Consider the following 21,603-nt stretch of genomic DNA (forward strand, 5'->3'; position numbering starts at 1 on the left):
CTGGACACAGAGTTTATAGTTGTCCACCAAGCTCCCATAATGCCTGCTAAGTGGATGCCAGGCCTAAATGCGGTGACAATTAATTTTCAGCGAGTGATATGTGTAGTGAATGGTATAATCTTAAGGGGGGCCTCTAATGTGGCATAATCTGAACTAGCCACTATAATGTTGTATAAAAAGGACTAAAGGGCATTGTTTTGTTACATAATGTGAACAGGAAGGCAATTTAATGTGGCCTTGTATAAACTGGAGGCACTATAGTTTAGTATACGAGGGGGCATTAATTTGGCATAATACGAACAGGAGACACCGTAATGTGGCATAATATGAACAGGGGACACTGTAATGTAGCATAATATGAACTGGAGGCACTACAGACTGGCATAACATGACTGGGGACACTAATAGGGCATCGTTTGAACAGGGGACACTGTAATGTGGTATAATATGAACATAGAATAGTGTAATGTGGTATAATATGAACAGGGGACACTAGTAAGGCATAGTATGAACTGAGGTCATCAATGTGGCATAATATGAACTGCTGACACTATAATGTGGTATAATATGCACTGGGGGCACTTTGATAAGCCATAATATATTTTAGAAAAGTAGCCTCTCTGGAAGTGTTAGGGTGGAGCCCTTTGAAAACGATGCTCTGGGTCCCACAAAATTCTGCTAGGGAAGTTTGAGACGTGCTTTTAACTTGTTATTTTTATAAATGTATTAAAGTTTCAAAATATTTGAAAAATATAAGTACAGCCGAAAGCTGAGATTTTTATAATAATTTGCATTGTATAACATGTTGGGTGACATTCTATGCTTTGAGATAAATGCGCATGTTTTTTTAGCGCACCACATCGCCGCAAATCGCACTTTTTCAAATCGCACTTTTCAGTAATAATTCGCATATTTAATGTGATGCGTTTTGGAGGCTGAAAAGTGCGAAGTGGTGCGATTTGCGGCGAAGTGGTGCGATGTCTTTAGTCCTGAAAATGTGCGATTTTCATGTCTGAAAATCGCACGTTTGCAGGAAAGCGCAAATTAAAAAAAAAAAAACGAGCGCGGGGTCCCCCGCCAGAGCATAACCAGCCCCGGGCTAATTGAGCCGGTGCTGGTGACATAAAATCAGGGTCCCCGACAAATAGGGGTCCCCTTAATTTAATGAAACCAGCACCAGGCTCAAGGTCCGGCGCTGGTTCCCAAAATACGGGGGACAAAATGACTAGGGGTCCCCCGTATTTTAAGAACCAGCACCGGACCCAACCAGCCAGCAGGGTAATGCCACAGCCGGGGGACACTTATTATATAAGGTCCCGCGGCCAAAGCATTAACCCCCTGGCTGGTCAGCATGGGCAGGGGTCCTGGGGAAGTGGGGACCCCCCCAATGAAGGGGTCCCCCCCCTCCAGGACTTACCAGCCCATGCTGATAGTCCGGGGCTGTCCCCGATGCCCCAGGGCGGTGGGCATCGGGCTGATGGATTGTGTAAAAAAAAAGAAGAAAAACTATTGTTTTCTACTGGCGAACTATGAGTCCCCGCTGGCACTTGTAGTACTACAGTACAAAAAATAGTTAAAGAAAACACACTGACACCCTGAAAAATAAAAGTTTAATACACACATAACACACACACACTGATACTTACCTACCTTGAGCCCGTCGGTCGGTCCCTGGATCCTGGGTCCGGGCTCCAGGGCAGAAGAGTCCGGTTCCGGGGCCTTGGTCCTGGTTCCGGGGCTGGTCCGGGGTTCCGGGGCTCCTGGCCTGAAGAATCCGGGGTCCAGGATCCGAGGTGGCTGGTTGGGTCCGGTGCTGGTTCTTAAAATACGGGGGACCCCTAGTCATTTTGTCCCCCGTATTTTGGGAACCAGCGCCGGACCTTGAGCCTGGTGCTGGTTTCATTAAATCAAGGGGACCCCTATTTGTCGGGGACCCTGATTTTATGTCACCAGCACCGGCTCAATGAGCCCGGGGCTGGTTATACTCTGGCGGGGGACCCCGCGCTCGTTTTTTTTTTATTTTAACCGTTTTGGGTTTTTTTAACACCAGAACCCTGCACAGAACATTGCGATTTGTGCAGGGTTCTGGCTAATTCGCCAAACAGAACCTGGTCTAAAATAAGTGCGATAATTAGACACCTAAAAAGTGCGATTTGCAAATGCGCATTGCATTAAATAAGCGAGTTGTATACTGTTCTGTACGAAAACATCTGGATGCGATAAAAATGCGAATTAATCTCGCACTTTTGGTCAGCATGCATTAACGCACATAATATGCGATTTCTGTCCCTTAGCGCATCCTATTAAATATGCGATTTGAAGGAAAAATGCTATATCGCCATTTTTTTTACTAATTAACGCAAAAAAACACAAATCGCAACCCATAGAATGTCACCCGTTGTATTTGGGACCAAAATTATTCTTACCCATTGCCATGAAGGGGCTTTTAATACTAAATGGCCCCTCAGTTCTATTGAACTCTTTATCAAAAACTATCTATACTGTAGACACTATTCATCAATCTCATTTTGGGGAACATTTACTACAGTATTTAGTGATTTACACACCTGGGGAGCCTAGACCAGAAAATTTAAAGGGGCAATGATCTTAATTAAGAAACACACCGGATTCGGCATTTAATATTACTGCAGTTTAAATTTGGAGTCCGATAAGTCAATTAGTAAATTTGGCCCCATTATAATTTGGGAGGTATCATATATTTCAATGTTACGGGACTGGTCCATATTTCTACTGGTCCATAAGAAATTACATTAAAAAATTAGGAAAAGGTTTGGTCTACTTGGGTATTGTTGTGCCCCTTGTACTGAGACTCAGTGGGTCAGCAGGTATGATCAATATATAATATTGTCTGTCCCAGTGGTCGAAGTGGAAATTTTGAAGTGGGGATATGGAAATTTTGAAGTGGGGGTATGGCATACCCCCGTATACCGCCCCACTTCGACCACTGGTCTGTCCCATATATAAGTTTACCTGGAGATTTTGGAGGTTTGCAGCTCCAATTTCAACACCTTCAAGAACATAGATGTTTTAGTGGTGAGAAGACGGGTCAGAGAGAAAACAAATGCTTCCATAAAATACCTGTAGAAAGTGTGGACACAGATTCTGGGGTTGTTGTAAGGAAGCTTCTGAATGGGCCATCCATTTAGTAGCTCAATACTGTGCAGCAATCGTATATAGTCAGGTCCTTCTTGGGACTCGCTGTTCAAAAATATGGTCAGAAAATCCTGTTTAGGGATAAGAGAAAGATGAGATTAGAGGACAATTAGAGGATAGTTGGTAGTTATGTAAATTGTTATTTCCTCTTTGTATCTATGTTCTATTGAAATGGATGAACCGTTTGTTTCACTGTGTACAGATCTGCCATAGTTAAGTGTGGGAGTATAGATTTGCCAAAGGATGCCTCAGATTGGTCCAGATTTTGAAGCTCAATAATCATCCCGGAAATATCTGAAGTCGAGCGTACACAATTACTGGGCAGAGAAGAATTGTGACATTGCTGATTTTAATAAAAACCTCCATAAAGGTGACATTGTAACATAAACTAATCGGAACCCAATGTTTAGAATGCCATACAAAATACATTTGCAGGCAGATCATTTACGCTCAATGCCATCAATTGTAGCCCCACCACCGGCCACTGGTGCAGTGTACGCTCTATCAGATATTCGGGCCAAACAATCGGAACTTGCTTCATGGGACAAAGCATTGGCCCAATTATCCAGCCAAACACAAAAGTGGCCAATATTCGACAGAACAGCGTGTAAGGTTTACTTGTCCGTAGGTGGAACGGAATCAGCGTGGCTAGAAATAATGTGTGAACAGGTGTTGATGTCGCAGAGTTAATAGGCACACACCAGTGGCTGACTCAAACTATGAACAGCCCAGTTACCTAACCAGTGGGGTTGGTTTATTGATAGCAGATAGTCGTACTCACTGTTACATGCACACTGGTTCTGAAATGGAGCTTGAGCAGAAGGGTTTACATACAGCTCACCATCCGGTGAGTGAATACTGTAAACAGGTAGCAGAGCATGATGATGGAACAGGGTTATATTCGATAATAATCAAGAGCTAAGTTTAAGACTTCTATATCCCATCATGTCACTCTGCACAGTAGAGACACCTGCACATGCTCTGTAGCTATCTTGGTAGCCATCTTGGGATAGGGCATTAAGCCTCCCTGTAGGACAGGAAAAGTGTATTCTGCACAGTAGCGCACTCTTGTTTAAACAGGTGGCAGGTTGGACACTGAAGTAAGGTGCGCATTTTTGAAAGCTCTTTCTAGATGCCTATCACAAGAATGGAGATTAGGCATGAACCTCAAGGTGCACTGGACGATCCAGACCAAAGGGTTTTGTGGTGGGCAGAGAGCGTGCTTCACAAATTCTCGCACGTCTGTACAGGGAAAAGCGCATGCTCAAAAATTCCCTGGAACCTTAGGTCACACTTTTGTATTTGCTAATATTCATTGTGTGATAAATGCTGAGCATCCATTTGGCATGCGAAGGTTGTAATTCTCTACTTGTAGTACCTTAAAACACTTCATTTGAGAAGATAAATTTAAGGATTATACAGCTGCATGCAGGTCTTCGGGACACAGACAAAAAATAACAGTGATCAGCTTCTATGAAGGACACAAGGCTTCCTGGAACTGAAGTTTGCAGAAGCACTGTCCCCTTTTTCCAGAAGAAAATAAAAAAACGATGAGCTAAGTCAATTGTAAAACATTATGGTTATAATCAATCTCGCATATTCTACAACATTTGCAGAAATGATTCTTTCTTTCTGAATATATTTTATCATTAATCACTTGGCAGGACTGAAATTGGTACTATAATGTATAATCAGAACATCATATTAAAATTATGCCGTGAATTACTGCGCTCATATATTGCTCAGTGTAAACTAAGGAGGATTTCATTACACACTGCGTGATTTATTTTTGCGCATTGTAAAAATTAGAAAAAAAAGACGACATATTAAACGAAAGGCAGAATTTGCCGCTTTGACTGCTGACAAGCCACCGTGACGTTTATTTACCAGCGTCTTTTTTGAATACTAATTTTTAGAAGTTACTAATGAAACTTAAAATTAATTTTCAACTTTAATATCAGTGCGTTTTATGTTCTTGGCCTCAGATGCTGCTGTAGATTATACAGCGGTGACATTCAGTGGATCCCAAACTTTTTGGAATCACGGCGCCACAGAGTATTTTTTTTCACAGGACCCCTAGGCCGAAGTCATAAAAAAAAATTAAATTAAGCTGGAAAGATGCAGCGCACAAGCAACTCTTCAATGCACTGAAGCGCTGTCACACCCAAGAAAATGACAAAACCGGGTGTCAAAGCACTAGGCCATTCCCCTCTACCCAAGGCCATGCCCATTTACCAAGTATCTCCACCTTTTACAGTATGTCCTTTTTAAAGTTGGGCGTTATGTAGCAGGGCTGGATTAAGGCTTTGGGGGGGCCCCGGGCACTTAAGACCGTATGGGCCGGATAAGGGGGGTATATTAGATTGTGTATATTTTTTCAACATGACCCATTCCAGGATGAATACATTTCTCTTTATCTGGACTTCCATCCTAATATATGATTGGCATTGCCTGGGTTGAACTATTTCAATTATAATAAATTAATTTTAACACAGCTGATTGCAATCATAAATGAAGAGGGACGTGGGAAGTCTGGTAGAGAGAATTCTGTCCCTCCTGGAATAGGTCATATTGGGAGGTATGGATTGTGTATATTAATTTGAAATCACTGGAGTACAGATGGAGTGGCTCTTATACAGTGGGGGTCTGGCAGTCGGATCGCCAACCTCCAGCCGCCGGAAGGGGACGCGTCCCCTTACAACGGGGCTCCCCGCCGGTCCCCGCTGATCATACCCACCTCCCCCGTGCCGCCACAACCCCCCCCCCCTCCCTAATCCTTCTAGTGGCATTTTGCCAGGCAGCGGGATATGGCTGCTGAATATTTTGAAATGACTGGCTGGAGGTTTATTGGCTGACTCTCAGCCAATCAACGTCCGGCCAATCATTTCAAAATATTCAGCTTCCCGCCGCCCGACAAAATGCTGCTATAAGCTCCCAGCCGCCGCTGCTGCTCAGATGGACCCCACTGCCCGCCACTATGAGCTGCCCACCCCCCGCCACCATTACCAGTTGGCCGGACACCGCAGCCCACTCCCCGTGTGACGGGGAGCGGGCTGCGGAGTCCGGCCAACTGGTAATGGTGGCGGGGAAGGAGCTCTGAGGGAAACTGAGCCGATTTGGGCCGATTTCGCTGCCCTATTCGTGTATGGGCACCTTTAGTGTTAATGTTGATACCTGAGTAAGTGGACCCCATGATCAGCATGCTTCAGGCCACTTTATCGTTGTAAGTTGGGGGGGGGGGGGGGGGATTTACTAAGATGGGAGTTCTACTTCACATGGGAAGTTGATTTGGGCAACCAATCAGAAACTACTTATTTATTTAGCACCTACTAGAAGATAATAGACAGGTTCTGCTTGGTTGCCAATAGCAACATCCTATGTGAAATAGAACTCCTATCTTACTTAATTCCTCCCCCCCAATCAGGTCTGAATGGGTGCCGGACAGGGTTCCGACAGTCAAAACACAGACAGCCGGGTTCCCGACGGCCACCGGCTATTTTCCCTCGTGGTTGTTCACGACCCCCATAGAGGGAGAATAGAATAGGTGGCTCACGTAGCGAGCCACCGTGCCCGCAAGGGGCTTAGTTGCGCTCTCCATGCTGTCTGGGTCCGGCCAGTCGGGATCCCGACATCGGGCTAATGACTGTCGGGATCCCGACTATCGGACCCCTGTACCACACCCATCTGAATAACCGCAAGAGAAGCAAATACGCTCACACACCTTCCACAGGACAAAAGCAAGTTTCAATGGTGTGACCGATGGTGTGTCTAAGGTCGCACAAAGTGGTATTTTAGCATCTATGGCTACTGACAGTGGCCATCTCAGTCCTTGCAGATTTGGATATGAGAAAATACCCCATAAAATGGCCGACATCAGACCGGCAAAAGATGCACAAACGCAGCAGCCACAAGTATTCACCAGACAGCTTCCAGTCCGAGCAGCTTCTTACCTTACATATTATAATACAAAGGAATTATAAACACTTTATTCTAGTCGTGTTTTTACGTTAGACACAAGATAATTTGCAAGTCATTTTAATTATTTCTTCTTCTACAAAAACAGCGCTCCAGCGTCCCAGCTCCTCCGCCGCAGAATAATTAACGGTTTATAAAATTTGTCAAAATATCAGAGGTCACACAGGTCTCCCGGCTGCCAGCCAGGTCTATTGTGTGAGTCACATAACGGAAGAGAGGGGACGGGAAACCCAGACTGGTAACTGCTCAGACTCGCTTGACACAGGCCGGCTTATTTATTTACCAGAAAAGATCAAAATACTAAATGTTAAAACCATTTGATCAAGTGAACGTGTGATTACTTCAAATGTGTGTGCAGTGACACTTTGGAATATTTGCTCTGAGCATAAGTTTCATCTGTGTCTGTAGAGATGAGCCGTGGGCCCCGATGCAGTCTAGCCATGGCCAATCCCACCCTAGAGGGTAAGTGACCACTTGGACCCCCTAGGGCCAGATGTATCAATCTTCAAACGTGATAAAATGGAGAGTGATAAACAGACAGCCAATCAGCTCCTATCTGACATGTCACAGGCTGGTTGTTTATCACTCTCCACTTTATCACTTTGTGAAGCTTGATACATCTGGCCCCTAGGCTTCATACACAACTTTGTTAGTGCAAAATGTCCAGAATTGGCTGCTATCTGTGGAGGGGGCAATTGTTACTTGAGAATGGGGCTGGACTCGCCAAGGATTGTATACTAGCCAGAGTAACATGGGGTACTTGCCCCCCATACATAATAGCCATAGCCCCAACACTGGCCCCATCTGATCTCCCGGTGGCACTACACGCAGACTAGGGGCATGCAATCTCACAGACCAATAGGAAACTATTGGGCCTGCGCAGAGACTTTCCCTAACTGATATCCAGCTCAGATGAGACAGAGGTGCACCCCCCCACCCTTATAATCCACCATGGTTGTGTTCCCAGGGGGCTTGTCTGGGCACTTTGAGCCCCTCAGGCCTACCTAACACAATGTAAGCGTAATAATTGTTCCAGCTTCTAAAGGGGTTTCAGGTCTTGAAGACTTCCTGATATCGGCTGAGGACAGGACTCGTTATGGCTATAATTCCTGTTACACACTGGTACTGTATATTTGTAATTGGTCCAGTATTGCAGCATGCATAGTCACTGCCTTTGGCGATGGTTACTCGGTATGTAATAATCGGATGGATATTAGGTAGTAAATGCAGCAGGAACATGACTGCAGACCCCCTAATGCCCTGTGTGCATGGTCCTGCCTTGCCATCAGGCACAAGAAATGCCAGGAGAGATCTGGCTGCCCCATGCTACTATAATGACCTCTGACCCTGCCCTATCAGACCTTCCCCTGCATTGCTTATATGGGCGTTGCAATCCAGCTGTTCCTATAGGCATACCTGTCCATTGCGCGATTGTGTCTCTTGCCTCTATAGCTGTATTGCGTATTTAGAACTTTAATATTTTCTGTTACCTGTTTGTACTGTTTGCCCTATGTACTGTATGGTGCTACAGGACGTGTGTGGCACCCTATATAAATAAAGTGTAATAATAGTCATACCAAGTTTCAGATCTACTTTCCAAGTTCCAGAGCTACAGTAATTTGGCCAGTGAGAAGTGTTGTCCCATTGGATGCTGATCCTGTCAATCAACACAGGATGACAGATTTACATCATGGTGTGCGGGTGGGTTGATAAAGTGTCTGGTTTTTATCACCAGCCAGTCAGCTCCTACCTCTCATTTTTAAAACCAAGCCTGTAACTTCACAGTCAGGAGCTGATTGGCCGGTGATAAAAACCAGACACTTTATCACTTTACCGAGCTTAATACATCATGCTGTAAATAGCATAGCATAGTGTGTTCCTGCGGCCATACATACCTGGGTCGTCCCACCACATGTGCTGCAGTTGGGACGATCCCACAGGTGATAGCATGCAGTTACAGTTGTAGCCACCCTCATCTAGCCCTTTAATAGGATTAAGTGATTAATAGGATTACTCCGCTAATCCCCTACGGTATTGTTCTATGTATTGTATTGCTGCTGAGAACAATAGGATAGCCATGGTGAGCCATGACCTAAGGAAGATAGTTGAGAGGGGCTCCATCTGTACCATGAAAATGCAGGTGTCCCCTGGCCGTTGGCAAGGAGGGATGCTGACGTCAGCAGCGGCCTCCTTCACCCCGCGGCCTTCACAGTGCTGAGTAAGTCCAGACTTACTGGGCGTTTGTGAGCAGGGGGAAAATCATTTGCTGTCGAATGATTTTCGTAGCCGTGCACAGAGGAGGTGAAGGGAGTGGAGCTCGGCGGGGCGGAGTTTACCTGCTCGCTGGACTCTGATCATGGGAACGTCCCATTTTATTTGGGACGTTCCCGCGTCCGGCAGTGTCCCGCGGCTGGGAGGGGGGGGGGGGGCAGTTGGGATTTTCCCCTGTTCAATGAATAGACGCAGTGCGCATGCGCACAGAGCTGCTTGGCATGCCCCCGCAGCGGCGGAAAATGGGGGCGTGGTCTCACAGGGGAGTCGCGAGGGTACTTGTGTATTATCACGGCTCCCACGATTTCCATCTTATGGGATCTTATACAATTTTAAATTGTATACCATTGTATATGGCATACGATGAGATGAGATTTTAAATTGTATAAGCACACTAATGGGTGCTTACAATGTTAAATGCACCCCCACGCCACCCCCACTATCAACGCCAACCCAAAGCGTGGCGAGCGCAGCGAGCCCGCGAGGGGCGTCGGTACTCGTCCTCCGACCTTTTCATACCCCCACTATCCATGTCAGCGTGGAGTTGATATTATATAGTGTGGCGAGCGCAGCGAGCCACCAAGCCCAAAGCGTGGCGAGCGCAGCGCGCCCCGCGAGGGGACGCGTAATACTTTACATGTATTACGTGTCCGCTCGCCACGCTTCGGGCTCGGTGGCTCGCCTCGAGGGGACGCGTAATACTTTACATGTATTACGCGTCCGCTCGCCACGCTTCGGGCTCGGTGGCTCGCTGCGCTCGCCACACTAGATCAACTCCACGCCGACATGGATAGTGGGGGTATGAAAAGGTTGGAGGACGAGTACCGCCGCCCCTCGCGATGACATCAGATGAGATGAGATCTAGTACAAAAAGTACGTGCTGCACATACTTTTTGTACTAGATCTCATCTCATCTGATGTCATCGCAAAACCGAGATCGGATGAGATGCGATATTGTATACAATATTGTATACAATAATTGTAATGTGTATGGGCACCTTTAGACCAGTCACATTGCTTGTTGCGTACTTTCTTACCTGTCTAGAGATGGCGAGCAAGGAAACAGTGTCATGGCACACAACAGTGGCGTTCCTCTTGGCGTTCGTCAATATAGCCACATCCTACAAGACATGTAGCAGAAGGTCAAAGGTCACAGACTGGAAAAGAACCTGACAGTCAGGAGCACAACTGAGAACAAGCAGAGATTCTGATACATTGAACCAGAGTTCATAAATGGGTATGGGTCATAGTATCGACAGTCATTAGGTCGACCACTATACAGTAGGTCGACAATCACTAGTCGACCTCAAGTCAACCTTTTCCATATCGACCTAATGCTTGTGTTGACATAATGACCATTTCATGTGTTGACCTAGTTACTGTCAACCTATAGTGGTCGACTTAATGACTATTATCCTAATGCTTGTAGCCCAAATGACTGCATCCCATCATAAATAATGGGGTGGTGATTATATAACACAGACCCCGGATCTCTGGTAAGTGCCGGCCGAGACATAGGCTGAACTATGCATATGCCTAGGACATTTAGAATGCCCAGGGGGCGGGGCATGCAGCTCATAGAACTAAGCAAGCAGCATAGGGAGCATCTGTGGGAGGAGCAAAGACAGTGGAAGCAGCAGTGGGAATGCCTAGGGGGCGGGGCATGCAGCTCATAGAACTAAGCAAGCAGCATCGGGAGCGTCTGTGGGAGGAGCAAAGACAGTGGAAGCAGCAGTGGGCAGTAATAAAAATGGCCACCTTCCATGGGGGAGGAATGATGCCCAGTTGCAGGAGCTCATCTTCCCATGGGCCTTGCGGAGTTCAGCAGAATAATACCCCTTTTACACCACCAGAAAAAACCCGGGTTTTTACCTCGTGAACCCAGGTCACTGGCTGTGTAAAAGTGGTTAACCTTTACATGGGACTTCTTCCCAGCTCCTGGCCAGGGTAGAATATGGGCAGGAACAGGGTAGTAGGCAGTGTAAACGGTTAAGCCGGTCATCTTACCTGGCTCCCATTTACAGCAATTGGGGAAGCCCAACCTCTGGACCGCAGCTGCGGTCAACATGGAGGTTGGGCGGCGGGCGCACACAGCCTCCGCTGCTGTCTGGTGTACTGGGCAGACAGCAGCGGAGGAAGGAAGGAGGTGAATAGATGCCTGTGTGTCATACATTCACCTCGTGGACGGGTGCGGAGGCTGGGGGCAGCCCAGCAGATTTCCTTGATTACCTGTATGGTACATGTATGGCCACTTGCACCCCCCTGCCTAGTTGCAATGGGGGTGCAGTGTGTGGCACGCCTGCCTCCGGCATTTGTTGATGCATTTAGCCACCAGCTGGTGTTTATACAATAGGTTTATTCACCATTGGAGGAAAAATAAGTCCATGTTTCTTAATGTAAATGAATCATGGGCAAAAGTTAGTAATTATAGATTTCAGAAGAACTTTGGGGCCGGGAGACTGAGACAAAGAAGACAGTCTCACACTTTGTACCTTGTTTGAAGTATTTGTGGTAATTATTCTAGGCACTGTAAAATGATTAATGACACTACATATATTTAATGAGTTTTAGCAAATTAAGAAGTTTGAGAACATGAGGCTGTAGAATAAGGAAATATTAATTAGACTGTACGATATAATTAGAACACTGCATACCCTGCTCCTAATTAAAGTGAGCATAATATAGTTTGAATGTACAGTATAGAGTATAGAGATAATATTAACCGCAACAATGTGTAAGAAAAGGTGAAAGGAACAATAGCGATAATGTATGTTATGGCAGAGCGAGTCGTATCTCGGAGGTACAGACATACAGTGATACGTGAGAATGCAATTCTGCACTGTATATAGTCACGCATTTCGCAGGATGATGGAGTATCCCATTCTGCACTGTATATAGTCACGCATTTCGCAGGATGATGGAGTATCCCATTCTGCACTGTATATAGTCACGCATTTCGCAGGATGATGAAGAATCCCATTCTGCACTGTATATAGTCACGCATTTTGCAGGATGATGGAGTATCCCATTCTGCACTGTATATAGTCACGCATTTCGCAGGATGATGGAGAACCCCATTCTGCACTGTATATAGTCACGCATTTCGCAGGATGATGGAGTATCCGATTCTGCACTGTGTATAGTCACGCATTTCGCAGGATGATGAAGAATCCCATTCTGCACTGTATATAGTCACGCATTTCGCAGGATGATGAAGAATCCCATTCTGCACTGTATATAGTCACGCATTTCGCAGGATGATGAAGAATACCATTCTGCACTGTATATAGTCATGCATTTCGAAGGATGATGAAGAATCCCATTCTGCATTGTATATAGTCACGCATTTTGCAGGATGATGGAGAATCCTATTCTGCACTGTATATAGTCACGCATATAGTCACTGTATATACTCAAGCATTTCACAGAATGATGGAGAACCCCATTCTGCACTGTATATAGTCACACATTTCGCAGGATAATGAAGAATCCCATTCTACACTGTATATAGTCACGCATTTCACAGGAGAATGGAGAACCCCATTCTGCACTGTATATAGTCATGCATTCCGCAGGATGATGGAGAATCCCATTGTGCACTGTATATAGTCATGCATTTTGCAGGATGATGGAGAATCCCATTCTGTGCTGTATATAGTCATGCATTTTGCAGGATGATGGAGAATCCCATTCTGTGCTGTATATAGTCATGCATTTTGCAGGATGATGGAGAATCCCATTCTGCACTATATATAGTCACGCATTTCACAGGATTATGGAGAATCCCATTCTGCACTGTATATACAGATGGGACCGGTTTTATCTTTGCTGGCAAACCGCCAGCAGCATGCTGCTGGCGATCCGCCAGCAACACGGCGCTCCATCTGACTGAGACGCACGTGCGTCCCCCACGCACGCGCGTCTCAGTATCCGGACGGCGGGGCGGCGAGGTGGACGCAATACTGTCCGCCTCCCACTGGATAGTGCTGGGGGGGACCCGAGGAGGCTGCGGGGGGGTGCGGTCGCCCGGTGTGGGCACCGGGCGACCGAGGGCAGCACTGTCGGAAGGGGACGCGCGCGCACCTCGTGCGCACACGTCCCCTTCCGGCATACAGATGGCGGGGATGCAGGTGATGGAGATGGCGACGCCATCGCCATCACCTGCAAAGATGAATCCCGATACATCTGTATTCACGCGTTTTGCAGGATGATGGAGAATACCATTCTGCGCTGTATATAATCATGTATTTCCCAGGATGATGGAGAATCCCATTCTGCACTGTATATAATAATGTATTTCCCAGGATGATGGAGAACCCCATTCTGCACTGTATATAGTCACACATTTCGCAGGATAATGGAGAACCCCATTCTGCACTGTATATATTTCACAGGATGATGGAGAAACCCATTCTGCATTGTATATAGTCACGCATTTTGTAGGATGATGGAGAACCCCATTCTGCACTGTATATAGTCACACATTTCGCAGGATAATGAAGAATCCCATTCTACACTGTATATAGTCACGCATTTCACAGGAGAATGGAGAACCCCATTCTGCACTGTATATAGTCACGCATTTCACAGGATGATGGAGAACCCCATTCTGCACTGTATATAGTCATGCATTGCACAGGATGATGAAGTATCCCATTCTACACTGTATATAGTCATGCATTGCACAGGATGATGAAGTATCCCATTCTACACTGTATATAGTCACGCATTTCACAGGAGAATGGAGAACCCCATTCTGCACTGTATATAGTCACGCATTTCACAGGATGATGGAGAACCCCATTCTGCACTGTATATAGTCACGCATTCCGCAGGATGATGGAGAATCCCATTGTGCACTGTATATAGTCATGCATTTTGCAGGATGATGGAGAATCCCATTCTGCACTGTATATAGTCATGCATTTTGCAGGATGATGAAGAATCCCATTCTGCACTATATATAGTCCCGCATTTCACAGGATGATGGAGAATCCCATTCTGCACTATATATAGTCATGCATTTCACAGGAGAATGGAGAACCCCATTCTGCACTGTATATAATCATGTATTTCCCAGGATGATTGAGAATCCCATTCTGCACTGTATATAATCATGTATTTCCCAGGATGATGGCGAATGTCATTTGCACAATGCCCATGTAAAAATCTCAGAACGCGGGGCTTACGGACGTAGTCCATTCATTCAGATCATTCTTGGCCATCAGACTCTTTATGGAGCCACACATGAAAAATGCCCAGCAAAAGCCGATACTGTGATCATCTAAAGCCCCGAATACACTATGGCCCTTATTCAGATCTGACCGCAGTACAAATTTGTTTTCAAAATGGGAAAAACCATGTGCACTGCAGGTGGGGCAGATGTAACATGTTTACCCTTACCCAAACTGATTGTTACCCATCTTTATGTTACAGCTATGCCACACTTATATAAACACCCTTAAATACAGATAGCACGTTAGAATATGAAAGACAATTCATGCAAACCTCGCACTGAGCCGGTCACTCCTCCTACTCTGCTATAGAGCACATGCAAAACGTGCAGCGAAACCATCAGCTCCAGCTAATTAGGAAGCCATCCGCTGGGTGATTTAGGTGGCACTAATTACTCTGCCAGGAGATATCACGTATTCCTGTCTCATCCTGGGTCTGCTCCAGGGAGATCCTTGTAGTTCTGTCTCTCTGTGGGGTCTCTGCGACCACCTGGAGCTGGGACTCTGCGCTACTAAGCATTACTTCTCCAGGAAAGTTTCTCGATTGGAACTCATTTACTTTCCGGTCTGTCAGTTTAAAGCCCCAAAGTTCTTTATCTGTTCAGTCCTTGAAGAGAGCTGCTTTATGCTTGCAATGTGCAGTGAGATTCGTATGGCTGTTCCTTTGCCATCTTTGTTGCATATTTGTTGGGCGTGGATCATTAGGATCGACAAGATTTAGGTCGACAGTCATTTGGTCGACCACTATTGGTCGACAGCAGGCAGTAGGTTGACACGTAAAAAAAAGGTTGACATGTTTTTTTTTTGTGTGTCTATGTCAACGTAGGTCGACGTGGGGTGGTAAAGAATGAAAAAGTCTATTTTTTGTAAAGAAAAAAACATGAAAATCTCACAGCGACCTTTTCGACGTGTCGACCAAATGTCTGTTGATCAATAATGCTCAACCTAGATGCTGTCAACGTAGACACTGTCGACCTGATAATTTCCCTCTGTGACTTGAACTATAGGGCCTCACCATGGGGTGCAGGAGTAAAACGCTAAAACGGGTTCCCGACAGTCATTTACCCGACGTCGGGATCCCGACTGTTAAAATGCCGACAGCCGTGTGCCCGACGGGCACCCGCTATTTTCCCTCGTGGCGAGCGGAGCAAGCCTGCAAGGGGTTTTTTTGCGCTCGCCATGCTGTCTGACTCCGGGCAGTCGGGATCCCGACGTCGGGATAATGACTGTCGGGATCCTGACTGTCGGAGTCCCATACCACACCCCGGTATGTGCTGGACAAATCCTCCAGGTATGTGCTGGACAAATTAAGCACTTGATGTGCGCCAAGGTTTGCATATGATAAATGGCATGGATTTATCATATGCAGTCCCCGGGGAGCTGCAAGAGGAGGGAGCCATGCGGGGACATCAGCGGGCGGGGGATGCCGGCTAATAGAGAGCCGAGCAGGGGGAGGCTGCATAGGGAGCCGGGCAGGAGGAGGCTGTTGCGGTGGGGTGACAACGGGAGCAGAGCGCCGGGCAGGGAGGATGACGCTGGCTGCCGGGCAGCGGCGGGAGCCGGCCCGGGAGGAAAAGATAGATAACTTGAAAAAAAAAAAGCCCATACAGATGACTAGCAAGCCATTGATTGGCTGAGACCTCTCTCAGCCAATCAGCGATTGGCTGAGAGAGGTCTCAGCCAATCAATGGCTTGCTAGTCATCTGTATGGGCTTTTTTTTTTTTTCTTCAAAAGTTATCTGTTCCTCCCAGATCCCGCCGCTGCCCGGCAGCCAGTGTCATCCTCCCTGCCCGGTGCTCTGCTCCCGCTGTCACCCCACCGCAACAGCTTCAAGTGCCTCCTGCCTGGCTCCCTATGCAGCCTCCCCCTGCTCGGCTCTCTATAGCCAGCATCCCCCGCACGGCTCCGGGGCTGGGCTGCACATAAGATTTAGCAAATCTTATGTGCAGCCCGTCCGACCTCCCGACCCCGATCCGATGCGCACGGGACCGCGCATCGGATCGGACGGGGTGTCTGCAAGTGGGATTTGGGCTGATTTCACGGCCCGATTCGTCCAAATCGGGTGAAATCGTGCCCAAATCGCATAGTGTATGGGGGCCTTAAGAACACCCATTGTGATCAGTGTGTTATGGTGTGTACACATGGTCAGATGTGCCTTAAGATGCGATCCACGATCCGATCAGATCGGATCGGGATCGGATCGCAAGGCACATCCGATTTGCATACAATCTTGACTATATAGTGCAGATCTGCACTATATAGTCAAGGCAGCAAAGACTTTCTGGCTTGCGATACGTTAACGCGCATCGGGATCAGATCGGGATCGCAAGGGTTAAAACTCTTGCGATCTGCATCCCATTCCGTCAACATCGGAAAGGAAATCGGACCGTGTGTAAACAGCATTAATCTGTTCACAGTAGTGATCTCCGACAGTTTGTGTCTGGCAAATGCACTGTCACCATTTCTTTCTTGCATTATGGTGTATACCACGATATCATTTTACATATGCGGATAGAAGCTCATTTTAGAATTAGACCGCTTAAAACTAGATGTATGCTACACTTATTTGATGAATAGATTCTCCCCCCCCCCCCCAACCCAAGTACACTACATGCCTGTAGGAAAGAGGACATCTTCTATGATTTTTCATGGATATTAATAGAAGTGAACCCAAAAAGTTCTCCTAAGGAAGTTCCTTTGACATCATCCAACTGCCAGCTGTCACTACATTGGCTCTGTTTGATCACAAGGGTTCAGTGTCACACCAATAATCTATATAGTTATAACTATGCACCCACCGGGTGTGATATATGGTTCCGACAGTCGGGATCCAACTGGCCGGACTCAGACAGCATAGCGAGCGCAACAAAGCCCCTGGCGGGCTCAGCGGCTCGTTACGTGAGCCACCTGTTCTATTCTCCCTCTATGGGGGTCGTGGAACCCGGCTGTCGGTGTTTTAACAGTCGGGATCCCGACATCAGGTAAATGACTGTCGGGATCCTGACTGTCGGGCGCCCTCTGGCACAAAACCCACCCACCCTCCCCTAACTTACCAGATCTGAGGCCAGCTCAACGAGGTTCGACCTGTCCCACCAATTTTATGTGTGCCATATAATTCCATGTGTGTCGCCATGTGTGCTGTATCAGTCCAGGGGTGCCGCCATCTGTGATGTATGGCGCCATGTGTGCCATGTCAGTCCAGGGGTGCTGCCATCTGTGCCATATACTTACATGTGTGCTGCCAGTCCAGGGATGAGCCAAGTATGCCGTATAATTCATGGGGTGGTTCTAAGTCTGCCATATCAGTTCTGGGGAGCTGATTCATTAAAAGTAAAAAAGGTTTTGTTTTTTTTACTGTAAGGGCTGTTAAGTGTGTTATATCAGTCCAGGGTTGAGCCAAGTGTGTTATATAATTTCTGGGTGCTAATTGAAGTGTGAGAAAAAAAATCGACATTTTCGCGGAAAAAGTGTTTTTTTTTTTTATGTGCGATATTCGGTAAACGTGCGAATTCGCCTGTTTTTTTTTTTTTTTTGAGAAAAACTTGCAAAAGTCTAAAATTCGCACTTTATTACATCTCACCCCAAGCGATTGACAGTCTGCAGTGACACTGACAATGAAAACTTACGCCAACCTTTGCATGCGTCAACCTTTTCCTGTGTCAACCTTTTGGGGTCGATCTAGACATCGCCGACCCTGCTATACCACGCTCGTTCCCCAGCACACAAAGCAGAAATTGCAACGTAATACAAACACCCATTATCTTCTAATTAGCATATTCTGGTTACATCACACAGACGACGTACCCCAAAGTATTTCCCTGTCTTCAGGAAGGCCACCGTCTTGGAGAAATGCTCCCCCGTCTGTTCATTGAGAGACACTTTGGTCACTACGGCGGTGCCCGAGAGAATCAGGTAGAAGTTCTGGGCAACGTGACCTTGTCTTATGATCACTCGTCCAGGTCCAAAACTGAAAATAAAGATTTGCGGATATTGTTATGCTGCAACACTCAACTCCTACTGTTACGGGAATCAGGACACTTACAGAACTAACGTGGTGTGTTTCATAAATATTCCGATCATCACAGCAGTTTAAATATCTCACGCTCCATATTAATGGCTGTCTGACACATGTACAATAAATAAAAACGACTGAGGAATGCATTTTTTATAAAATATATATTTTGATTTATTCTGATTTTGAATACTGATAAAATACACTTTTGCCTCATTCAATTATTTGGCATACAGGGGAGTATGTATAAGGGTTAAGGAGGGCTCAAACTGCTCACCCATTGTCTATACCAGTGGTTCTCAACCTTGGTCCTCGATTACCCCCAATAGTGCACGTTTTCCAGGTCTCCACACAGACTCACAAGTAAAATAATTAGCTCCACCTGTGGATCTTTTAAAATGTGTCAGTGAGTAATGAGCGCACCTGCCGGGTGACCTAGAATACGTGAACTGTTGCGGATACTTGAGGACCAAGGTTGAGAACTACTGGTCTATACCAATGGTTTTCCAACCCATTCTATCCCATGTATGTTTTCCATGTCACCCAGCCGGTGTATCACCAGGTGTCCTGAAAAACATGTACCGCATGGGGCCACGAGGACTGAGTTTGAGAACCTGTGGTCCAAAGTAACCTTTCCGCTATAGAAATCATCAGAAAAATGGAGCCGACTCCATATTGTCGGAGATAAGTTCATGTGCAGTAGAGACATCACTGGGAAATATTAGTGGTGCCATTTTCCTGGAGACAAGAGGAGATTTGCAGACAGCTCTAACAGAGCTAGGAGGTGTGCACAGAGCCTACACCCCCTCCTCTGATGACACAAGCCTACAGTATGTTGACTAAAGACAAGAATTTAAATCTATTTGACTTAATGCACACAATAGGGGCAGGGCCATCTTAACATAAGCCCGGGCCCCTGGGCAAAATAATTCACTGGGCCCATCTCTCCCCCAAGCCCCTCACTCCCACCCCCACCCCCCTAAATAATTCACTGGGCCTCTCTCTCCCCCCAGCCCCTCACTCCCACCCCCCCCCCCCTCACCTGCATACAGCTGGGCTGAGAGATTGTCGCAGGAAGGAAGTCCAGGCAGCGGCGACTGCAAGCTTGTAGCGCTATTTGGCGGGGCGGGAATGAAGCACTGCTCCCGTCTGCCCCCGCCAAATAGCCGCTGCTGGGAGCTGTATCGCTATTTGTCGGCGGGGGGGGGGGGGGGGGGGGCAGACAGGAAGCGCTGCTGAATTTGAAAAGACCAGCCGGACACTGATTGCTGAATTCTCAGCCAATCAGCGTCCGGACGGTCTTTTCAAATTCAGCAGCGCTTCCTTCCCGCCCCACCACATAGCGCTACAAGCTTGCAGCCACTGCTGCCCGGACCCCACTGCCAGCCGCCGCCGCGGCAGCTCCACGAGGCAGTCAGAGCCATCTTCCCCATTGGGATGGGCCCCTGGAATCCTTGGGCCCCTGAACAACTGCCTATTAAGCCCAATGGTAAAGACAGCACTGAATAGGGGTGACATATAATAGGATGAGATTTTTAGTAAGGTTCTGAAATTGCACAAAATCACATTTTTTGAAATCGCGTATTTTTGAAAAACAAATCGCAAATGTAATGGCATGCGAATTGAGGTGTGACCAAAGACCCGTAGGTCACAATGTGCGATTTTCACGGCAAAAAGTGCGATTTTGTGAGCCAGTGACATCACGGCTGACCTTAAAATCTCGGTGATGTCACTGCTTTCTAGTGACCCAATGGCCAGCATTCTGCAGAATATTAGTACAGGGTGTGGTACAGGGGTCCGAAAGTCTTCGGGATCCCGACTGGCCGGACCCAGACAGCATGGTGAGCGCAACTAAGCCCCTTGCGGGCACGGTGGCCCGCTACGCAAGCCACCTATTCTATTCTCCCTCTATGGGGGTCGTGGAGCCCCACGAGGGAAAATAGCCGACGGCCGTCAGGAACCCGGCTGTCGGTGTTTTGACAGTCAGGATCCCGACCATCGGGACCCCGTCCAGCACCCATTAGTACAGCCTATAGCTTCTGTATGCAGATCACGTGTACACATAGCACCATTGAAAATGTTAATTTATAATGACAGGTCTTCTTTCATGTACTTTACATCCCTGACAATTTTTATTAAATCATATGGAATTATTAACGGGGAAAAATAATATTTTCATACGGAAAGTGTCAGGCTGAAAGGCAAAGTCTGAGATAAGCTTGTACAGTACCCTACAGTACAAATCCTCAATCTCCGACGCTAGAGAGGAATCTAGGTCAGCGTTCTCGCGGAGACGGCCTTCCATTTGATCAGGAAGAAAAGCTGATTTGAGCGTCTGTCAGACATTATCAGCCTTGCCAACAGTGTGAACTCAATACTGAGCACCCTTTGATAACATGACATAAGAGCGGACGCGTAACAGCGCCGTAACCTTTTGTAAAATGAAAGGCAAATTGGCGTGCACTTTAATTATCATGAATAAAATGTATTTCTCCCTCTTCATTGCGCTCAGGAATTCTATGCACATTGATTGCTTCTGAGTGATGCATCGGCAGGTGCTCATTTTCCTAAACAGAAGACCCGATGTCATTTGGGATTTTAAATAAAGCTTTAAACATATTGAATGAGTAGATAAATACTGGTGGTTACGTTGTTTGTCTCACTCGACATTTAAATGGGGGAGGAGATTTTTATACATGTGTGCTTAGACCCCAGCAATGAACGTCTTCGGCGAGTTACACTCTTGCCGGGCCGCTTGTTGCGGGGAAGGAGGGCCGGGGCAGAAACAGGGCGCGCTCATGGGAACGGCAAGAGTTTTATGGGCGTCCCGATGAAAATGCTGGTCGTTCCCATGGGAACACAGGCAAGATGATGGCTGCGGGGGCCGGGGAATGGCATTACAGTAGCGCCCACCCCCTTTTCCGTGGACAACCTGA

The 21,603-nt window shown here is 46.8% G+C and overlaps 1 protein-coding gene across 1 annotated transcript in view; it reads right to left on the reverse strand.

Annotated features, from left to right (window-relative positions):
• The window catches only part of LOC146058571 (cyclic nucleotide-binding domain-containing protein 2-like), a 161,661-nt gene that overhangs the window by 93,709 nt on the left and 46,349 nt on the right, over positions 1-21,603 (reverse strand). Inside the window, exons 7-9 of the mRNA XM_083170851.1 lie at positions 18,460-18,622; positions 10,458-10,541; positions 3,100-3,245 (exon numbers count right to left, since the gene is read on the reverse strand). Coding sequence (XP_083026977.1) covers positions 3,100-3,245; positions 10,458-10,541; positions 18,460-18,622 — 393 coding nt within the window. The remainder of the gene's footprint in view (positions 1-3,099; positions 3,246-10,457; positions 10,542-18,459; positions 18,623-21,603) is intronic.

This window comes from Crinia signifera, chromosome 2 (assembly GCF_055691185.1).
Source record: "Crinia signifera chromosome 2, ASM5569118v1, whole genome shotgun sequence".
NCBI lineage: Eukaryota > Metazoa > Chordata > Amphibia > Anura > Myobatrachidae > Crinia > Crinia signifera.